The sequence below is a fragment of the Euleptes europaea genome, chromosome 8 (assembly GCF_029931775.1).
Source record: "Euleptes europaea isolate rEulEur1 chromosome 8, rEulEur1.hap1, whole genome shotgun sequence".
In the NCBI taxonomy this organism is placed as follows: Eukaryota; Metazoa; Chordata; class Lepidosauria; order Squamata; family Sphaerodactylidae; genus Euleptes; species Euleptes europaea.
Genome location: NC_079319.1, coordinates 97,458,557 through 97,479,822, shown reverse-complemented (window position 1 = coordinate 97,479,822; position 21,266 = coordinate 97,458,557). Strand labels below are relative to the sequence as shown.

The 21,266-nt window shown below is 42.7% G+C and overlaps 1 protein-coding gene across 1 annotated transcript in view; it reads left to right on the top strand.

Annotated features, from left to right (window-relative positions):
* PIGN (phosphatidylinositol glycan anchor biosynthesis class N) overlaps nucleotides 1-21,266 on the top strand; it is a 172,591-nt gene that overhangs the window by 22,692 nt on the left and 128,633 nt on the right. The window contains exons 4-9 of the mRNA XM_056854987.1: nucleotides 6,986-7,092; nucleotides 8,117-8,241; nucleotides 11,948-12,078; nucleotides 13,493-13,609; nucleotides 16,413-16,453; nucleotides 17,488-17,547. Coding sequence (XP_056710965.1) covers nucleotides 6,986-7,092; nucleotides 8,117-8,241; nucleotides 11,948-12,078; nucleotides 13,493-13,609; nucleotides 16,413-16,453; nucleotides 17,488-17,547 — 581 coding nt within the window. The remainder of the gene's footprint in view (nucleotides 1-6,985; nucleotides 7,093-8,116; nucleotides 8,242-11,947; nucleotides 12,079-13,492; nucleotides 13,610-16,412; nucleotides 16,454-17,487; nucleotides 17,548-21,266) is intronic.

The window sequence follows — 21,266 nt, the reverse complement described above, 5'->3', positions numbered from 1 at the left end:
ACATAAACAGTAGTACTGCTGATTTGTTAAAGATCCCCCTAGTGGAAAGTCCCATCACTGCACTACATACCTCTGACACTGTCACAGAGGAAGGTTTAGTGTCTATAAAAGATCCTGCAGACAGAAAAACGGAACTGGCTTGTAAAAAAGCCCACGAAGCCTCAGCATTAGCCATTAATTCCTCCATGACATCCGCCTTAGTGTCCAGGGCAGCTATAGTCTGGACTAGAAAGTTAGCCAAACTGATTCCAGAGGAGGATAGAAGTGCTATGGAAGGAGTATCTAGAATTCTTAAGGCAGTCTCCTTCCTGGCTGATTCTACACTAGATACCATGTGTTTTTCAGCTCGGGCCCTAGCCACTGCAACAGCTGCTAGGCGGGCTGTATGGCTACATCCATGGCAAACTGAACATAGGTCTAAAGCAGTGTTAATGGGTTATCCCTACGAAGGAAAGAAATTGTTCGGGGAAAAGCTGGAAGAAATTTTGGTGGAGTCGAAAGATAAAAAGAAATACTTGCCCAGAAGCCTTCGTAAGGAATCAAAAGGGTTCTCTAACCCTACTTCCTTTCATCCCTACCACCCATACTCACGTTACAGACCGGAGCAGAGGAGAGGTCAATGGAATTACGGAAGGGGATCCTTTCGTAGGGGAGGAATTTTTTCCCTAAAAATTCCTCCAGACCCCAGAATTTTCAAAGTGACAGAGGTGACAAGTCCTTTCGTCAACCAAGACAGTGACGCCACACTACAACCATTGGGGGGCAGACTCAGCCTCTTTCACAACCAATGGTCGACTGCACACACAGACCATTGGGTGTTACAGACTGTCACTCACGGCTATCGAATTCAGTTCTACAAAAGACCACGAGATCGTCTAGTAGTGTCCCCTGTGCCTCGTCAACCAGACAAAAGGCTCAGAACCTTAGCGGCCATCCAACATCTGTTGGAAATCAAGGCCATAGAACATGTGGTCCCCTCGGAACAATCATCGGGCATATATTCAGTATTCTTTACTGTGCCAAAAAGAGATGAAGGATGGCGGGCCATCCTCGATCTGAAATACTTGAACAAGCATGTTACATACCGACGCTTCAGGATGGAGACTCTACACTCCATAGCAGAGGCCTTAAGACCAGGAGACTTCTTAACCTCCGTGGACTTTACCGAGGCCTATCTGCACATAGCCATTCACCCAGAGCACCGACGCTTCCTCAGGTTTCTACAAAACGGACATCACTTTCAGTTCAGGGCCCTCCCCTTCGGCCTAGGTTCAGCCCCACGAGTCTTCACCAAGGTCCTGGCCATCTTGAGGAACACAAGGAGAGCTGCCAAGGTATTACACCAGATACATCCAAGTGGGAGCAGAACAGACAGACGCACTCACGGCGCCCTGGCCATCGGGGCTTCTATATGCCTTCCCTCCCTTCCCTCCCTTCCCACTCCTTCTCAGAGTCCTCAGACAAATCAATCTCCTTCAAGTCATTCTGGTAGCATCTTACTGGCTGCGTCGCCCGTGGTTTCCCACTCTGATAGAGATGTCCATTGCAAAACCATGGACACTTCCACTTCGACCAGATCTCCTGTTCCAGGGTCCGATCCTTCACCCAGATCCAGGCTGGTACAGACTGACCGCCTGGGTATTGAGAGGAGTCGCCTACTGAAGTTGGGTTATGACATAGAGGTAGCAGAAACTATCCTTGTTGCCCGAAGACCCTCTACTAAGCGGATATATAACACCACGTGGAAAGCTTTTGTGAGATGGTGTCGAAGAAAACAGCTTAATCCAATCAAACCCACCATCTCCAACATCCTGACCTTCTTACAGGATGGACGGCGACAGAGTCTATCTCCAGCAACCCTACATCGTCAACTAGCGGCGATTGCTACTATTGTCCCAAAAGTATCAGGTTATCCACTAACTAAACATCTCCATATTAAAGCCTTTCTAAGAGGACTTACCTTAATCTCTCCTCCGGTCAAACACAGGTTTCCCACTTGGAGCCTGCATACAGTTCTAACAGCCCTTACTCAACATCCATTTGAACCCTTAAGGAGCATCTCATTGAATCTGTTGAGAATGAAGACTCTATTTTTAACAGCTGTGACATCAGCTAGGAGGGTTTCTGAGCTAGGAGCCCTATCTGTTAGGCCAGGTCTCTGCACATTTCACAAGGTAGTCCTTGCTCCCGACCCTTCCTTTATACTGAAGGTCAACTCCCGTTTTCATAGGGATCAGGATATCGTACTACCTTCTTTCTGTCCAAAACCTAAAACCCCAAGGGAGAAAACATGGCATACCTTAGATCTTAGAAGGGCCCTTCATACCTACATTGATCGTACAAAACACCTCAGAGTGTCAGACGCTCTCTTTATCAATCTGACAGCCCCAAACAAGGGCAAGCCCATGTCCCGTGCATCCATCAGCCGTACAATTACTAACTGCATCACTCAGGCTTACAAAGCAGCAAAAAGTACAGTTCCTTCATGTTTGACAGCACACTCTGTCAGGAGTGCGACCACATCAGCGGCCTTTGATCGCAGAGCTCCTATCAAGGAGATTTGCAAAGCTGCGACATGGTCCTCAATTTCCACTTTTGTGAGGCATTATAAACTTAATCTTTACGCCTCAGCTGACGCCTCCTTCGGAAGGCGTGTTCTTCAGAGCATTCTCCATGACGTCTGAACCCACCCGGGCAGGGACAGCTCTTTTAAGTCCCACTCTTAAGATGGCCTCCTCTCCCAGAGCGAGAAAGAGCCTTGGCTACTCACCGTGAAGGCTTCTTCTGCTCTGGGATACGGAGGCCATCTTGCCCGCCCAGACGTCTAAGTAATTCAGGAGGATGACACACATTTTGTTTTCCCACAATGACCTTTCACAATACAAAGTTTTTTAGGTTGGGTTACAAACAGTTCTTTATTAATGTTATTACAGTTAAGATTACAAGTTAAAACTTATCTTCAGCATTTATTGTTAGATCTCTTCTTTTTGCTATGCCTTTACCTTCTTTCTCTGTATAATGGTGACACTCCTTGCTCGGAAAGTCTTTGACTGAGAAGGGCGGGGGGCGTTCCCTCCAGAGATAGGCAGTTAAAATTTTAGGTCCTGCCTCCCGGAACAAGAGGAAGAGGAAACACCCACTCTTAAGATGGCCTCCGTATCCCAGAGCAGAAGAAGCCTTCACGGTGAGTAGCCATGGCTCTGTTTCTTCCCAGAATGATAGAAGCTATGCCACAGGGACACTAAGGAGTTGGTAAGAGACGACAGTGACGAATGAGAAAACCTTGGGCTGTGTAAATGATGCAGAAGAACCCCCAGGGAGAAGAAAATAGACTGCTGTCTGAAATCCATGAACCAGAATAATATGATAAACTTCAGGGCCTCCTCCCACCCCCAACCCGTATATCATATTGGAAGTGACAGAAGGACTTTAAAAAATGGCAGTGGCTGTATTGGACTTGAATCTTGCAATTTTTCCTGAATTGGGAACTTCCCTTTATCCTCCATTATATGCTCATCTTGTCTTTTGAAAACACTTACAGTGCAGTATTGAAAAGAATTACAGCCCTCTAAGCCCACTGACTTCGATGTATTTAGAAGGGTTTAAATCTGTTTAGGATTAACAGTTAGGTTCAGAATAGTCTCGTCCAGGTTACACTTTTTCTTGCTTGGAAAGTGGAAAACTCAAGAGAATAAGGAGTTGCCTCCTACCTCTCTGCTCAGCTAACAGATGCATGTTCCTTTGATGTAAGACGCCTTCTTTTGACTTTTGTGTTGGAAGAAGGATCTTTGCACTGAGGAAGGAGTCTCTGATAACTGAGCAGAGCATTTCTTGTCTTGCTTAAGAAACGTTTAGATGTACTCTCAGCACCTTTCTTCTTCAGCTTCTCTCTGTCTCTACCTGTGGCTCTTTAAATTAGCGAAGTGAGAAGCATGTTAGCAAAACTTGGCTTACAGAGAGGTTAGAATACGCCCTTCTAGAATTGGAGCCATTGTTATATGGCATACATCTACACAGTAGGTAAGGTTGGTTTATTCTGCGTTGCAAAACAAAATTGTTTTATAGAACTACATATGGGCTTTGTACCTTATAATATTGTATTTTTAGCTGAAGAGGTGCTGACACACGTAATGATTGGGTCTGGGACGAGTGTCATTGCCTTCTACTGTGGACCACGTCACTGATTAAGAACACATCTGTTAACTATGTTTTGGATTCCCCCTATCTGGTTCTGCAAAATATTTATGCAACTGTGTGGTATTCAGACCTTATCAGACACCTTGGACTATTGCCCTGTTTAAGTTGCTGACAGTATTTGGTATCTTTTAATTAGGGGTTGTATTTATCCATATAATTGGTTGTAATTACACAGTGGTGTGGTTCTTCTATTGATTATATGGTTATTGTGGTACTTTGTGTCACACATATCTGCCTATGATGTGGAATTAGTCACTTTAGGTGATTATAAAAAATTATGATACTATACCTCATTGTTATCTTGGCCTCAGTGCTGGGTTGTATTGTTAGTTGGACTGTGTTAGCACTGGTTGCTTTATTTGCTTTTGTTTTTTCTGTATACGGTTTCCAGGTCCCTCTTCACCATTAGCAGGAGGTTTTTGGGGCGGAGCCTGAGGAGGGCAGGGTTTGAGGAGGGGAGGGACTTCAATGCCATAGAGTCCAATTGCTATTTTCTCCAGGTAAACTGATCTCTATCGGCTGGAGATCAGTTGTATCAGCGGGAGATCTCTAGCTACTACCTGGAGGTTGGCAACCCTAGTTCTGTAGTATATTTAGTTTGGGTACAGTGCCTCCTTGTTCTTGCATTGGGCGGGTGTACTGACTGTAAATATGGCAAAGGAAGGTTTTGTGCTATCGGTCTCATTCTCAAGAGTCACCCCCAAACACCATAGGCTTATTAGGCAAACCACAGCCCAGCTTCTTATACAGAGGCCAGTGTTGTGTCTTTCTATAAAATGTTAAAGGCAGCTTAATTTACCTGTCCGAATTAGGGGATAAAATGGGATTGACGTATGTGAGCATTCTGGGTTGAGCTGTCTGTGGGTGCTTTTCTCTTTGGCTCATACTGAAGTATCTCCCTCTCTGTAAATAAATCTCTGAATTGGTGGTGATGAAACTATTCCCTCAGTGCTATGCAAAATTAGTTCCTCTTTCTGTCTGGAAATTTGGTTAATTGCAGTTGCACTAGCAACTAAAAGCAAGCAGAGTTCTATTTGTGTAAAGTTAAGGGGCATGTGTCCCTTCTAGAAATCCACACCAAGAAGTAATATCCAAAGGTTTAGAGCTGTTACGGATGCCATGTTACATTCAAATGCTCTCTGTGTGGAATTTTATCCCTGTGTCAAGTGAATTGTTTATCAATATTTAGCTATATTTTTAAATACACTGATGTCCTTCTTCATCCAACAGTCTCATTTTATCCTTTCTAACTCCAAGAAGTAAGCTAAGCTGCCCTGAATGTCGAATGGAAAGATGGGACCAAAGTGTTTCAAATGATGGACTGAAAGAGGATAACTGAACCAAGGTCATCTGGTGAACATTAAGGCCAAAATACAGTTTTGAACCCAGCAATCTCTCTGGTCCCAATTTTGCACTATACTGAACCTGGCCCTCAGGACCAAAGATGGACCGTTGTCTGTCCTTTCCCCTCCTTAACAAAGGCGTGTGTCAAACCTGTTTTAGATTATCCATATTTGCACCTTGAAAAATCACTCTTGAATTCTGAAACGAGTGTCTGGTGATGTTTCCACTGAGTGTCCCACTATTGGCCAGTTGAACTCTCATTTTTGTATTGTGGTATGTTAGCTGCCTGAGAAAACTGATGGCCTTAAAAAAACAATTATGTATTGGGTGCTATCAATAAAATAGTAGATTCTGTGCAGTGACAATGTATATATTTTCTCTGGGACGTTATGCAGAACCAGTGGAAATGGGCTCTCCAGGTATCTATGCCATCAGTCAGTCAGGCGTTGAACGCCGTTGTACATGAAGCATTTGTGTTTGGCTGTTCTGAAGATGTCAGAAAGGGAGTCTGCCCATGTGTCTCATGGTTCTAAAGGAAAAACCAGCAGCAGTTCATTTTCAAAGGAAATCTGTAATCCAGTTTTTCTTACGTTCCTTTTTTCAAGAATTTTCCAGATTACTTAGTTCATGTGGGCAGGATATGGCAAGTGTATGCTTTTAAACATTAAAATCCTGCTTATGACCTGTTTGGTGGGAAAGCAGAGGGTGCAGCTGAGTCCCCAGCTGGATTTATTCCCTCTCTCCTACTCTCTCCTGAGCTGTCAAGTTTAGCTTTTTTAAAAGGGGCTTTGCACTCCCTGAACTATCGTGGGAAATGAGAAGGAGGTACTTTGTTTTCATTTATAACACTTCCCTGTTCAGGGTGCAATGAAATGGCTATACCTGAAAATAGTATGGTTGCAATGCAGACTGAAGCACATTTTTCTGGGAGTAAGGCTCATGAGGTTTACTTCCAAGTAGACCTGCTTAAGATTGCTCCCTCAAGTCCTGAAGCAGCCCTCATAGTGCCAGGATGGTGTTGTGTGACTGGGCAGACCTGGGTTCAAACCTCCATTTGCATCAGGTGAACTTTGGCTAGTCACTACCTTTCAGCCTGACCTTTTTACCGGATTGTTGTTCTTGTAAAGGGAGGAGGGGAGAGGAAGATACATGCCTGCTATCATGAGGAAAGACAGGGTGAATATCAAATAAGATAGAAAAGATATTAGGGAAAATACATGCCATAATCCAAATAGTTTAGGTAGTCAATCCTGAAATATTAGTGCACATTTTTATTATTAATGATTACATAAAGGAAAGATTCCACTCTCTTCTATTTTTCTACTGGCTACTTTTTTGGTAATAACTTGTTTGTTTTTTAAATTGTTATACCTCAGTACAGAAGCTAATCCTGCCTTTTAAAAAAACAAGTTTATGGTCCTTCATCTGTAGTACTTTTTTGCAGGTGCCAGCGGGGATCATGTTTATACCCATTGCTATGAAGCTGGCAGTGAAGACTTCGGAGCAGAAGATGCCACCATACTAGACACTTGGGTTTTTGACCATGTTAAGGTGAATAAAGAGCTATGCTGTTCCCCTAGTATTATATAATTAGAACATGGCAAATACTGTAACTTGTTTTTCTTTGGGAGCAATATATCAGATTTTGAAGAAAAGGCACTTTTCGGTGCCACTTGGTAATTGTATTCATGTTCTCCTAGTTCTGTTGGGCTCTAGGTTCAGAGTCTTCTTCCGTATAGTGTGGGAGGTGTACAAATGTGACATTAATGGCAATGGGGCTCTATGCGCCAGGGGCATGAGCAAATTCATTGCCTCTCTCCTGCCTCCTCAGGATTGCCTCAGTGTTCCCAAATGCTATCTCCTTTTGCCAAATGAGTTAATAGGAGAAATTTCCTGGCCTCTAATCAAGAAATACCCTGACCTGGATAGCCTAGGCTAGCCCAATTTTATCAGATCTCGGAAGCTAAGCAGGGTAAACCCTGCTTAGTATTTGGATGGGGGACCCCCAAGGAAGTCCAGGATCATGATGCAAAGGCAGGCAATGGCAAACCACCTCTGTTTGTCTGCCCGGACCTGGATGGCCCAGAGTACCCTGATCTCGTCAGATCTTGGAAGCTAAGCAGGGTCGGCCCTGGCTAGTACTTGGAGGGGAGACCACCGAAGCAAGTTCAGGGTTGCTACACAGAAGCAGGCAATGGCAAGCCACCTCTGAATGTCTCTTGCCTTGAAAACCCTACAGGGTCACCCTAGGTCAGCTGTGACTTGACGGCACTTTACACCCCCAATCAGGAAATGGTTAAGATTGGAGGTATGGTTTGCCCCACTGTGTTAACACTGAGATGGTCCCTGATCCAGACCTTGACAAGGTCTGGTGCCCAGACTTCAGTGACATCTTGATAGTAGCACTTTTAGCTTCTCCTATAAAAGTGAATAGAAGCACTCATTTACAAAGAATTTAAAGTAATTGTCTCTTCTGTGTGCATGCTTGGTGACTTGATACCAAATAAAAGCGTAATTTGACATCTGTGTAGCAAATAGCATTCAGATTAACTTTTAAACATTTTTCCCCACGTAGGATTTTTTCAACTCTGCTAGAAACAATGAAACACTCCTTTCTAAACTGCATGAGCAGAAAATTGTTTTCTTCCTCCATTTATTGGGGATAGACACAAATGGACATGCCCACCGACCTCATTCGTGGTACGTTGTGCTAATTTTTATCATTTGAAATGTAATACAATTTGGGTGCAATCCAGCCCCAGCTAAACAGTTTTAAGTTCCACTCATATCCATCTGAGAGATTTAAGGGTATGCTTAATTCTCCCATTCAGATCGTTGAACTTCAAAATGTGTTATTGTGATTGGATCAACTCCTTTTTGTTTTCAAATTTGATTTAATAGTTTTGTTTCAGCCATATTAACCCCTTTTGACAAATGCGTGCATGTCATGCATCTATGCTGTAATGAGATTTGAAATTCTGACTCTTTCTGGAACATTGGTTAACTTTCTCAACTTGTGTTTAACTATATCATAGTGCTTCAGAATGTAATTTTCAGTGTTGGCTTCAAACCTTTAATGGTATCCAAATAAAAAGCTGGGGGGGATGTATGCTGGGGAAAATCAGTGGGTTCCAAAAGTATCTTGTGATCCAACGTAGTGGGGATGGAAGGTGGAACTGTTGCCAGGGAGTCCTGCTAAGTGAGGGCAGCTCATTCCTTAACTGTCGAGGATCTTATTGGATTGCAGCCACATATGCTGGTTTAGTAGACCCAAGGAGAGGCCAGCGTGGTGTGGTGGTTAAGGTGTTGGACTAGGACCTGGGAAACCCAGGTTCAAATCCCCACTCTGCCAGGGAAACTTGCTGGGTGACCTTGGGCCAGTCGCACTCTCTCACCCTCAACCTTGGCTAGTATTTGGATGGGAGACCTCCAAGGAATACCAGGGTTGTGATGTGGAGGCATGCAAGGGCAAACCACCTCTGAATGTCTCATGCTTTGAAAACCCCACCAGGGGTCGCCACAAGTCAGTTGTGACTTGACGGCAAAAAACAAAAAAGTAGACCTAAGAACTCCAGTGGGTCATGTAGTGTTGGTATTTTAAGATTTTTGTCATGTTAATAAAATACTTAATGCAATGTGCAGAATTTTTAGGATCAGTTAAAAAGGATTCCCAGTACTAGAGTAACAGAGCAAACAAAAACTCCACCCAAGTTACTGTTTCAGGAGACCTGCCAAAGGAACCAACTTTTTTTTTAAATATTTTTTTTATTTTCTATTATAATTTCATACATTTCATTAACCTTGTTTACAGATTTTTCTACCAAAATAAAAAGCAATAAAACTCTACCTCAATTTTCTTCTAATTTCCCCTCTCCCCTCCTCTGTTACTACCAAACCTGTTATCCTCTTTGCAATATTTATCTAATTCATTTATAACGTCTTTATATTCATTCTTATTTCTTATTTTCTTTTCCCCTTTAACAATATAATAGTATTATTCTTAACTGTTGAATTAGATTAATTCATAACCTTTAACAACATTCATATTAAGTTCCCTATCACAATACATCATCCATGCCTCCCACTCCTTCACAAAATCTTCATTTTCATTTTGATTTACCAACGCTGTTAATTTTGCCATTTCTGCTAATTCAAACATTTTATTTATCCAGTCAACTTTGTCCGGTATCTTGGACATTTTCCATTTGGCTGCATAGACCAGTCTTGCAGCAATAGTGGCATATAGTAAAAAAGTTCTTTGTGTTAAAATATGTCCTGGTATGATACTTAGTAACATCATCTCCGATGTTTTAGGGATGTTTTGTTGTAAAATTAACCGTAGTTCATTATAAATTATATCCCAAAAGTTTTTAGCTTTATCATAGAGCCACCAAATATGATGAAAAGAACCAACTTTCTCCTGACATTTCCAACAGTTTGGTGACATTGTACTATACATTTTCGCTAGTTTTTTCGGTGTTAAAAACCATCTGTATATCATCTTGTAAATATTCTCCTTAAGTAGTTGTGAACGAACATTTTTCATGTCCCTTGACCATAATCTTTCCCACCATGATAGGGGAATATTGTATCCAATTGTTTGTGCCCAAGTTATCATTGTTGGTTTAATTCTTTCTTGTTCCGTATATATTAACAGCAAAAGTTTATACATTTTTGAAATTAAATGATCCATATTGTCCAGTAAAGTTTGTTGAAAAGTTTATTTTTCTTTGAGAAATCCCTTTTTAAAATCTTGTATATATACAGATTTTATTTGTTGATATTGAAACCAAGTTAGTTGGTCTTTGATATCTTCAAAATCTTTTAGGGCACATTTTTTATCCTCCCATTTCAGAAGGTCTTGATATGTTAAGAACTGAGATGGTCTTAATGGTCATAATGTTAACATTTCTTGTGAGGAGATCCAGAGCGGTGTCTTAGTTTCTAACAGATGTTTATATCTTAGCCAGATTTTTTTTATCAAAGATGATTTAATAATATGATGTTGAAATGCCATTTGACTTTTTAATTTATCATACCACAAATATCCATGCCACCCAAATCTATTTTCAAAGCCTTCTAAGTCCAATAAACGTCTATTTTTCAATAAAATCCAGTCTTTGAGCCATACCAAAGTAGAAGCTTCCGCATACAGTTTAAAATTTGGAAGGGCGAAACCACCTCTCTCTTTTGTATCAACTAGGTATTTATATGCAATTCTGGGGTTTTTTCCTTGCCAGACAAAATTCAACAAGTCCTTCTTCCATAAATCAAAATATTTCATTTGGGTAATTATAGGTAAATTCTGAAACAAAAACAACATCCTTGGTAATACATTCATTTGAATTACTGAAATACGTCCCAGTAGGGAAATGTTTTTATTAGACCACAATATCATATCTTTTTTAACTACCTCCCAATGTTTAAGATAGTTATTTGTTAATAGGTTTTTGTTTTTATTTGTAATCCAAATTCCCAGATACTTTACTTTATTTGTTTTCTCCCATCTAGAAATAGTCATGAATTCCTCCTGTTCTTCTTTAGGGAGATTCTTAAATAGTATCTGGGTCTTGTCTTGATTAATCTTGAATTCTGAAACTTCGCTATATTGTTTCAATATTTCCATCAAATTATTTATGGAGTGATTTGGGTCATCCAGAATAAGCAATAAATCGTCTGCAAAAGCAACCAATTTATGCTCTTGCTTATTTATTTTTAAACCGCGGATTGCCTCCATTTCACATATTTTACTGCAGAGAGTTTCCAAGGTCAAAATAAATAACAAAGGAGAAAGTGGACAGCCTTGTCTACCAAACGAACCAACTTTTAACAAGCTACTTGAAAGTGGACAGTGAAATGGCCTGATAGATCTTTCTGGGGACACGGCAGCCCATAATTATGGTGCCACAGTGGAGAAGGCGCTAAAAAGGTCTCACTTGCTGAAAAGGACTTAGGACCTGGGAGGTTCAGATGGAGGAAGGACTGTGGTCATCCGTATTACAAACTTAAATATGTCACAGCTGCTTTCAAGGAGCTACAGAGTCAAAGTCTGAAGTTGATGAGTTCCCTAAAATCTGTTTTTCAGAAACATAATTTCTGGTTGTGTGAGTGCGAGCTCATGAAGGCAAAGTGGAAAGGAGAGGTTTGGTGGAAGAAACTTAATAGTCATGTTTTAAAAATGTTATCTGTCCGTATGAGAACTGTCTCTCATTCACATAAGAAATTGTCTTTGAAAATAAATTGAATGATGGCATAAATCCAGGGAGACTGTTGAAATGCAAATGAGAATAAAAAACCAAACTCTCTGTTTGTTTCTGTTAGTCACAGAGAAAATCCATCTCTGGTCCAAATGTGCTTCTGTTATAATTCCATCAGAACATGAAACTTTTATTCCTTTTCTCTATAGGGAGTACAAGAGTAACATCAGGAAGGTTGATGAAGGTGTAAAAGAAATAGTGTCGCTAGTTGAGGATTTTTATGGGAATGATGGCAACACAGTTTTTATCTTGACCTCGGACCACGGAATGACAGATTGGGGTGAGACTTTAAAGAATACTTTTGCTTGAACACCTTGCACGAGCAGCCTTAATAGCGGCAGCAGTGTAAATAGCCCAGACTAGCCCGAGCTTGTCACAGCTCGGAAGCCAAGCGGGGTCGGCCATGGTCAGTACTTGGATGGGAGACCCTCCAGGGAAGGCCAGGGTTGCTACTGCAGAGGAAGGCAATGGCCAGCCACTTTTGTTCATTGCTTGCCTTGAAAACCCTACGGGTGGGTATAAGTTGGTTGTGACTTGATGGCACTTAATTATTATATTAATTATCAGAAGCTAAGCAGGGCTGGCTCTCGTTAGTATTTGGATGGGAGACCACCAAGGGATACTGTGGCACTACTCAGAGGTAGGCAATGGCAAACCACCTCTGAACGTCTCTTGCCTTGAAAGCCCTACGGGGTGGCCATGGGTCGGGTGTGAGTTGATGGCAAAAAATAAAAAAAAAATAAAAAAATGAGGTGTAGGCTGTTTGGAGGCAGCAGGATACCTTGGGCTATCAGGAGGCTGCCAGGTGACTGAGGCTAGTAAAGATGAAGGGGAAGAGGGTGGCATGCAAGGTTATTAATGTGCCAGGGTAGATATTTGGGCAAAGGTGATATGGTTGGGAAGAGTCCATTGAGATTTTGTAAGGAAACCAAGTGCTTCACATTTCCCTTCCAACTGCTTTACACAGGGCTGACTTAACCACTGGGCTTAGCTTTGGGATTCTTCAGCAGGGAGCTATGAGCAAGTATAAATGTGTCAAGTTGTGTGTGTGTTAAGGGCCAATAAGTCGCTTCTGAGCCAGCGTGGTGTAGTGGTTAAGAGTGGTGGTTTGGAGCAGTGACGTTTAATCTGGAGAACCAGGTTTGATTCCCCACTCCTCCACCTGAGCAGCAGACTCTAATCTGGTGAACCAGGTTGATTTCCCCACTCCTCCACATGAAGCCAGCTGGGTGACTTTGGGCTAGTCACAGCTCTCTTAGAGCTCTCTGAGCCCCACCTACCTCACAGGGTGTCTGTTGTGGGAAGGGGAAGGGAAGGTGATTGTAAGCCGGTTTGATTCTTCCTTAAGTGGTTGAGAAAGTCGGCGTATAAAAACTAACTCTTCTTCTACTACTACTACTTATGGCAACCCTATGTGTCAGTGACCTCCAAAACATCATATCATTAACAGCCTTGTTCAGGTCTTGCAAACAGGTCCAAGGCTTCCTTGACTGAATCAGTCCATCTCATGCTGGGTCTTCCTCTTCTCCTGCTCCTTTCAACTTTTCCTAGCATTGTCTTTTCCAGTGACTCTTGTCAAGTTGCCATTTTGTATTTATAATTCCAGAAAGGCAGGACTTGGGGTGTGGTGACAGAAGGCCAGCAGCTTATTCTGAAATAACTCTCGGGTTTTTCCCTCCCACCCGTGGGCTTAGGGTCTCATGGGGCTGGCCACCCCTCAGAGACTTTGACACCGTTAGTTGCATGGGGTGCAGGAATCAAATCATCGCAGCAAGTCTCTTCCCAACAATTTGAAGACGAATATTTAAAAGGTGAGTGCGATCGCGTGTGTGTATTAGGGGTGATCTTCATCAAGTCTTTATTGCATTAGCAAAAAAAAAAGCCATAGCAGTAATACAGAATAAGGTGGAAATTCCGCCAAAATAAAATCAATAACACTAGAAATGGTAACATAATTTAACATGTTAAAGAATTAAACATTTCCCATAAAATATTAAAAGGCAAATACAAATTAATCATTAAAATGTAATAGGAAGGAAAGATCATACAATCCAGAGACAAATAAAATATGACATGTGACCCAGAGTAGAGCAATTATGTCCCATCATCTTTTTATGCTTCATGATGGTGGCAGCAAATCTTGCCATTTGGAAAGTAACGAATTTGTCTCTGACTTTCAATATGACTAATTTCTCCTGATCTGACCTTCCTGGGAAACGAGACACTATGGTCTGCAAAAATCGATTACACTCATCCTCAGATCTTGGACATTGGAATGTGATGTGGGACAGATCCTCAATAGACTTTTGATCACAGGAGCAGACTCTTTTCCCATATGGGATCTCACTGAAATGGCCTTCCAAGACTGCGAGTGGTAAAATGTCTAAGCGTGTCCTGGTGAAGGCCTTCCTGTGATGTTGTTGTGCCTCTTTAATGTTCAAGTAATGTTGCCCCAAGTAACTCAGTATGTCTTGTTAAGTCAAGACTTACCAACAGGCTGGTTAGTCGCTCCTGAGAGATTTGAATGTGAATCCAAGGCCTTACTGTCAGTCAGCAAATTGGCAGGATCAAATGAAGGCCTGGCTGAAACACGATACTGGCTGAGGGAAAGCACCTTCCTTTGCACTCACCTAGGTATTGCATAACTTTTTCTTGTGTGGGCAGAGGTGTGTATTTTAAAGAAGATGCTGTACAACTGCAAGGTCCCACAGTGTCGCCACGTGTGATCAAGGCCATGTGTACCTATTCAGGTGTCAGTGTGAATGCAATCCGCTCTCCAATCAGAGCCCAAATTCACACAAGGGTAACCTGAGTGTGGAGAAGAAAACCGTTCTCCTGTTGCCTCTCACCCCTGTGTTCGAGGAGCACACTACTGGCTTGGCTTCTACTCGCAGGTAAGGGTATGCCTCCAGTCTGGGCAGTGAAACACAGAAACAGCAAGTGATCTGCTGACCCGATGTCACAGCTCCATCGCAAACCTTGGGAGGAATACTGAGAATCCAGGTAGAGAGCAGTAATAAGGGGTATCATACAAGCTGCTGGCTTGGAGAGTATTGTACACATGAGGTTGTTTATTATGTGATATTTTGTTTTTGACAATTGTGTGATGTCTAGGAACTTTTCATGGTTGTTTGCACTTTACTAGCCAGTCAGGTGTTTGATATGTTTAAGCTTTTCTAAAGGATTGATGGATTTATCTTTTTGAATTGGTTTGTTTGCACATTACATTGCCTATTTATTTACATTGGCCATTGTGCAGGTTATTTGTTTTTGGTCTTGGAGAATAAGGCAGATTCAGGCAGTTCTAATCATATCCAAGAATGCCCACAAAAAGAACCAAATATTACACACCCCACCTACACACTGTGCAACATGTTTCACTCAAGAAAAGGAGGCAACAGCCAGCCAATAATCCAAAAGGTAATTCTAGGGGAAGAGCAGGGGGGTGGGGTGGGGGCGAAGCTTCACAATAGTTCCAAAGTGGGCAGAGGTGTAGAAGGTAGAAAGCTGCAGTGGTAATTGCCAGGTAGCTCATTGGGAAGATAGAAGGGAGGTGGAAATGGGAGTCCAAGTCTCACTCCTTCCACAGGGTGAAGGCTGCCTTTTTTTGGGGGGGGGGGAGTATCTCTTTGGCAACCATATCCTCGGTTAGAAAAGGGGTGGGTAGGATTGCCAACCTCCAGGTGGTAGCTGGAGATCTCCAGCTATTACAACTGCTCTCCAGGCGACAGAGATCAGTTCACCTTGAGGAAATGGCTGGCTTGGAAGGTGGACTCTATGGCATTATACCCCCATTGAAGTCCCTCCCCAAACCCCTCCCTCCTCAGGCTCCACTCCCAAAATCTCCAGGTATTTTCCCAACCCGGAGCTGGCAACCTCTAGGGGTGGGGCACCTGGATTAGAAATTTGGATTGGATCCCGTGAGCCCTTCTTCCAAGTTTTTCTTTAACATGGAGAGACATTCTTCATCAGAGGAAGCATTTCCCCATCAGAAAAGGCCATTCTCCTTTGGAGGAAGTCTTTTTCTGCTGAAGGAAGATTTAGCAGAAGGGAGTGTGAGATCCAGCCTTAGGAGTTCCACTCCAGAGAGCTGTAGAAACAGACAGAAAAAAGGTTCATTGTGGGATGTTGGTGGTTGTCCAGGGGCCTAGTCTGCAGCAGGTCCCCTTCTCCCAATTCCATATGGACCAGGGTGGCCTCTGTGTGGAGCCATAGCTCAGTGGGACTGCGCGGGACTCGCATGCGAGGCCCGAGGACGAGATCCTTCTAAATGTTTAATTGTTGGCTTAAGGCTTAATGTATCTGAAGTCGTTTTCCGTAGTTTTACTGGGAAGCTTGTGCCTTCAATGTATAATTTTGCCTTTATCGTTGTGCTTTTTTTTTTTTTTTTTTTAAGCTGAAACTAGTCTGTTTGGGGAATATTTTGGGAGTTTTCCTTAGATTTGTATAGTAAAACTGCATCGTGAATTTCTTTTAGTAGGAAAAAAGATCATTATGTGCTTCATGAGGCACTGGCAAGTCATTAAGTATCATGTGAATTATTTCCCTCAAATTGGCTTATATCAGTTCCTTGTGCCTCAAATTGTCTTTTCTTTTCTCTGATCCTGTTTATAGAGTGGAAGCTGGAGACCTGGAAGCGGCAGGATGTCAACCAGGTACCTAGTTTATGGAGCTCATTGCTTATTAAAATGTCTCTTTAGTTTAAGCCACTCCTTTAATTTAAGACATATACCGTAGGTCTCCAATTATTGCTTGATAAAATTATGGAACTCCCTGTCCAAGATGTGGCGATGGCTGCCAACTTGGAAGGCTTGAAGAGGGGAGTGGACATGTTCATGGAGGAGAGGGCCATCCATGGCTACTAGTCAAAATGGATACCAGTCATGATTCACACCTATTCTCTCCAGGATCCGAGGAGCATGCCTGTTATATTAGGTGCTTTGGAACACAGGCAGGAGAATGCGGCTGCAGTTGTCTTGTTTGGGGGCTTCCTAGAGGCACCTGGCTAGCCACTGTGTGAACAGACTTCTGGATTTGATGGGCCTTGGTCTGATCCAGCATGGCTTTTCTTATGTTCTTATGTAAGCTTGCAAAACACAACAACTAGAATCACCTTTCTGGTTTGCTAGGCCAGGTCAATATAGATCGATATAAAACTCCACATCTCCTAACCATGGTTGATACCATGCAGTAGCACTGCACTCCCTCCCTTCCCATGATTCCCACTCATGACCAGATTCTCCTCCCCCCAATCATTAAGCTCTAACTGAGTTCTGTGTTGAGTCCAGAACTTGTATCCAAGGTTTGAAGTGGGTTAACAAACCCATGTAACGGGTTTTGCATTACCATAGCACCATGGTTAGGAAGATGGCCCATCTGCTTACGGTCAAGGTGACCTTAACTCTGGTGTGCCATCCGCCCACCTGCAGAGTCTCTGTTCTCAAACTTGTCTGTGCATTTCCTACCAACAGTGCTTCTTTCTGCTGCCTTGACCTGCATGTTGAATCCTCTAAAAGTGGTACAATGTATGAAATGCCAGCAGCTCCCCAAGTATGAAAATAACGATTTTATAAATAGCCTCCTAATTTTGTTGGTAAACTGTAAAGTGCCACAGCTGCCTGTATTCTGAAAATATTTGTCAACTTTTTATTTCTGTTTCACGTTTGACCATAAACGTTTTTGTTTGTAGGCTGACATTGCACCGCTGATGGCTTCTCTCATTGGAGTCCCTTTCCCCCTGAACTCAGTGGTAAGGCATGCAGTGAGGTTTTTTCTGTCTTGGCTATAAATGAGTAAAAGAGTTCATTATAACACTGGAATTGATCTGGGGGAGGGGGTCATATAACTTACAAAAGTATATATTTTGTACTAACTTAACTGCCCTGCCAAATTTTTTTTTGGGGGGGGGCAGAAAGTTGTTATTCCATCCTTCCTCCAAGGAGTACATGATTCTCTTACCATCGAAATCACCCAGTGAGGCATGTTAGCCTGAGAGGGAGTGATTAGGGCCGGCTCACACTGTGGGCTTCTTGACTGAGCAGACTCTGAGCCACAACACTCTCTTGTGCCCTGCCCCACTTCACTGTGTTGACATTTCTTTTGTGCTGCTGAAAGAAAGAAGCTAGAAAGGTGGCTGAGCTAGGACTGTTAAGCACACCCAAACTGTCATGGTGCAGGCAAGGAGCGAGGGCTGGGAGCATAGTCTGGGGAACAGTCCAAGGTCATTCACAGTTCAGGCAAAGTCCAAGATCTCAATACCGGCAAGAGAAGTCCGAGGCTTTAGTCAAAGCCAGTCCAAGAAGTCAGGATACCAGGAATCCAGAGGATAGCAGGGAAACAAGGCCGGTACACAAGGAGGTTGGTGACAAGTTGCTTGCACAACAGCCAAGCCTAACTGATGGCTTAAATCCCTTCCCCTGCTGCTGTAGCAGAGCCAGCTGAGGCTAATTGGGCTGAGTTCCCAGGTGGTGCTTCAGCCCTGCTCTTCCTCATCACTGCTACTGAGGAGGTTCCTCTGTAAAGCCTTCAGTCTAGCACTTTGCCATCTCTGCTGCATTGCCAGATGGACCTGTTTTCTTCTCTGCTCCAGTGGCCTTGGCGAGGCCTCTGGAGACACTGCATGTTGCAAGGGGTCAGGTCCAACTGGAGTTCTTGAGCTGGCAGGCTGCAGGCATGGTGAGTCATCTCCTGACTTTGGCTGCTCCTCTATTCTGGCAGGCTGTAGGCCCTGTGGTTGTTCCTGTGGGACTTCTGCCTGAGGATGTCCCCCTGTTCTGGCTTCTATGTCCCCTTCGTCAGAGGAGGTCTCTGCAGGCTGACTCATGACACAAACACACACACACAGCCCACCAACAAAATGCCCATTGGACAGCTGGTGGTGGGGAAGAAGAAGAGTTGGGTTTTTATATGCCGACTTTCTCTGCCACTTAAGGAAGAATCAAACTGGTTTACAATCCCCTTCCCCTCCCCACAACAGAACCTCTGAGGTAGGTGGGGCTGAGAGAGCTCTAAGAGAAGCTGTGAGTATACCCAAGGCCACCCGGCTGGCTTCATGTGTAGGAGGGGGGAAACAAAACCAGTTCACCAGATTAGCCTCCGCCACTCGTGTGGAGGAGCAGGGAATCAAACCCGGTTCTCCAGATCAGAGTCCACCGCTCCAAACCACCACTCTTAACCACTACACCACACTGGGAATTGATGCTGGAGAGAGAGGCTCCAGGGATCCCTGGAGGGGCAGCGTGGGCCTGCATTTTCTGAGCCTCCCTCAGTTTGCTTTAAACAGGATCCAAACTGCCTCAGTCCAATGTCGGCTAGTATTGCCAACCTCCAATTACCGTTCATCTCCAGACCATAGAGATCTGTTTCCCTGAAGAAAATGGCTGCTTTAAATGATGGACTCTGTGGCATTATGCCATGGGTGTCAAATAAAAGGCCTGGGGGATGGATCCAGCCCCTTGAGGGCTCTTATCTGGCCCACGAGACAGCCACCCCCCACCCACTCCTGATCCTGGCTGGAAAGCCCGCTTTGGGCTTGGCAACTGTGGCAGCTTCTCCCCCCCCCTCCCCCGATCTGGGTCGACGAGTCCCCTGTGGGCTTGCCAGCCGCCTCCTCCAGTCCCAAGGTGTCAATTATCAAAAATTGTTAAATAAAAGAAAATACTGTAAGAGTGTTATTGTTTTAAGCATGTTTGTATTTTAAGTAAAAAAAAAATTTTTTTAAAAATAATTAATTGGCTTTGCCTATGTCTTCTATAAAGTTTGTATCTCCGGTACATGGCATTAAATTTTATGGTACACGTGGCCCGACCAAGTGATGTTTATGTCATATCCGACCCTCGTAACAAATGAGGTCGACACCCTGCATTGGGCCCCGCTGAGGTCCCTCCCCTCCCCAAACTCTACTCTCACCAGGCTCTGCCCCCAAATCTCCAGCAGTATCCCAACCCAGAGCCGGCAACCCTCATTTCACCTCCATTGCCTGGCACCATGGGGAAAAAGTCAGTTACTTTCTTTAATGATACTGCCAGTTTAGCCTGCAGGCCTTGAGCAATGTCACACTAGATGCCAAAAAAATAAATAATTTAAATAACTAACCAGTTACTGCACTTGAGGCCCTTTGAATTTAATTACATGTGCAAAATAATTTGGCTACAGCCAATGTAACTCCTAAATGCACAACTGCCAAGAATTTCTTAACCTTATCTGGTATTGATCAATCAATCAATAAACCTTTAATGGCATTTCCTATATTACAAAGAGGAAAAAAAGTATAAATACAACTATCAGCTAAAAAAAGCTAAAACAAACATAAAATCATAACACAGAGTTTCCCAAATTTTTCATTGTTAACACATCAACTAAGAAATTGGCCACAGCCACAGTGATCTCTACTGTTGTATCGTTCAATAAAATTTGACATTTTATTTTATTAGGAAGATAATATTTAGAATGTATCCAAGTATTTAACCATTTCTTCCTAGTGGACGCATATACTGAGCAATCTAGCAATATGTGCTCGATTGAGTCCAAAGAGTTAGAGCCACATTCACATTTCCGTTCATGTTTAGAAATATTTTGAAACCTTCCATATAACAACTTCGATGGGAAGGCATTTACTCGCGCAAGAGAAAAAACTCTGCGATGGCTAGGACTATCAAGATTGTATAGATAATGGGGGATACATCCTGCAACATTCTTAAGTTTTAGTATAGCTGATGAACAGACAGGGGGTTGAGACGGCTGTATTTTTTGAAGTTCAATATCTAAAAGCCTCTGTTTAATCATCTTAAAAATATAAACTTCCGAGGAGAAAGTTAACTCCTCCAGGGAAATGCCAATGGATCTTATTTTAGATTGAACTTTATGATCCCAAGAGGTATTATAAATTTCCTTTAATTAAAAAAACAGAAGCGAACAATCATCAGTATTAAAATACAGTTTAAGCCAGTAACGAATAATTAACACCCATGCCTTAGTTTCAATTAAATTTAATCCTAATTCAGAACACAATGCATAATAAGAAACACAGTTTGGGAAGCCCATAATTTGTCTAAAGGATGCTTGAATTGCCTCTACTTCACGATTAAAAGCGTTAAACCATATAGGAACCCCATAAAGAACCTGAGGTAAAATTTTAGAGTTAAAAACTTTAACAGTGGTAGGAACAAATTGATTTCCTTTGGGGAAAAAAGAAGGCTTTTAATTGATTGGAAGACAATTTTCCCAAATTAATAGACCCTCTCCTATGAGTTGCCCATTGAAGGTTAAAATTAAATGTAACACCCAAATATTTATAACACTTGTTGGATCTTATTCTTACCAATATGCCATCTATAGGAGACCCACTTTCTATTAAAAACCATAACATTGGACTTGGAATAATTAATTTTGACCTCATTAAGGTTGCAGTATTTCTCAAAGGCCATCAAATAACGCTGAAGACCAACTTTGGTAAAAGACAGAATTGCC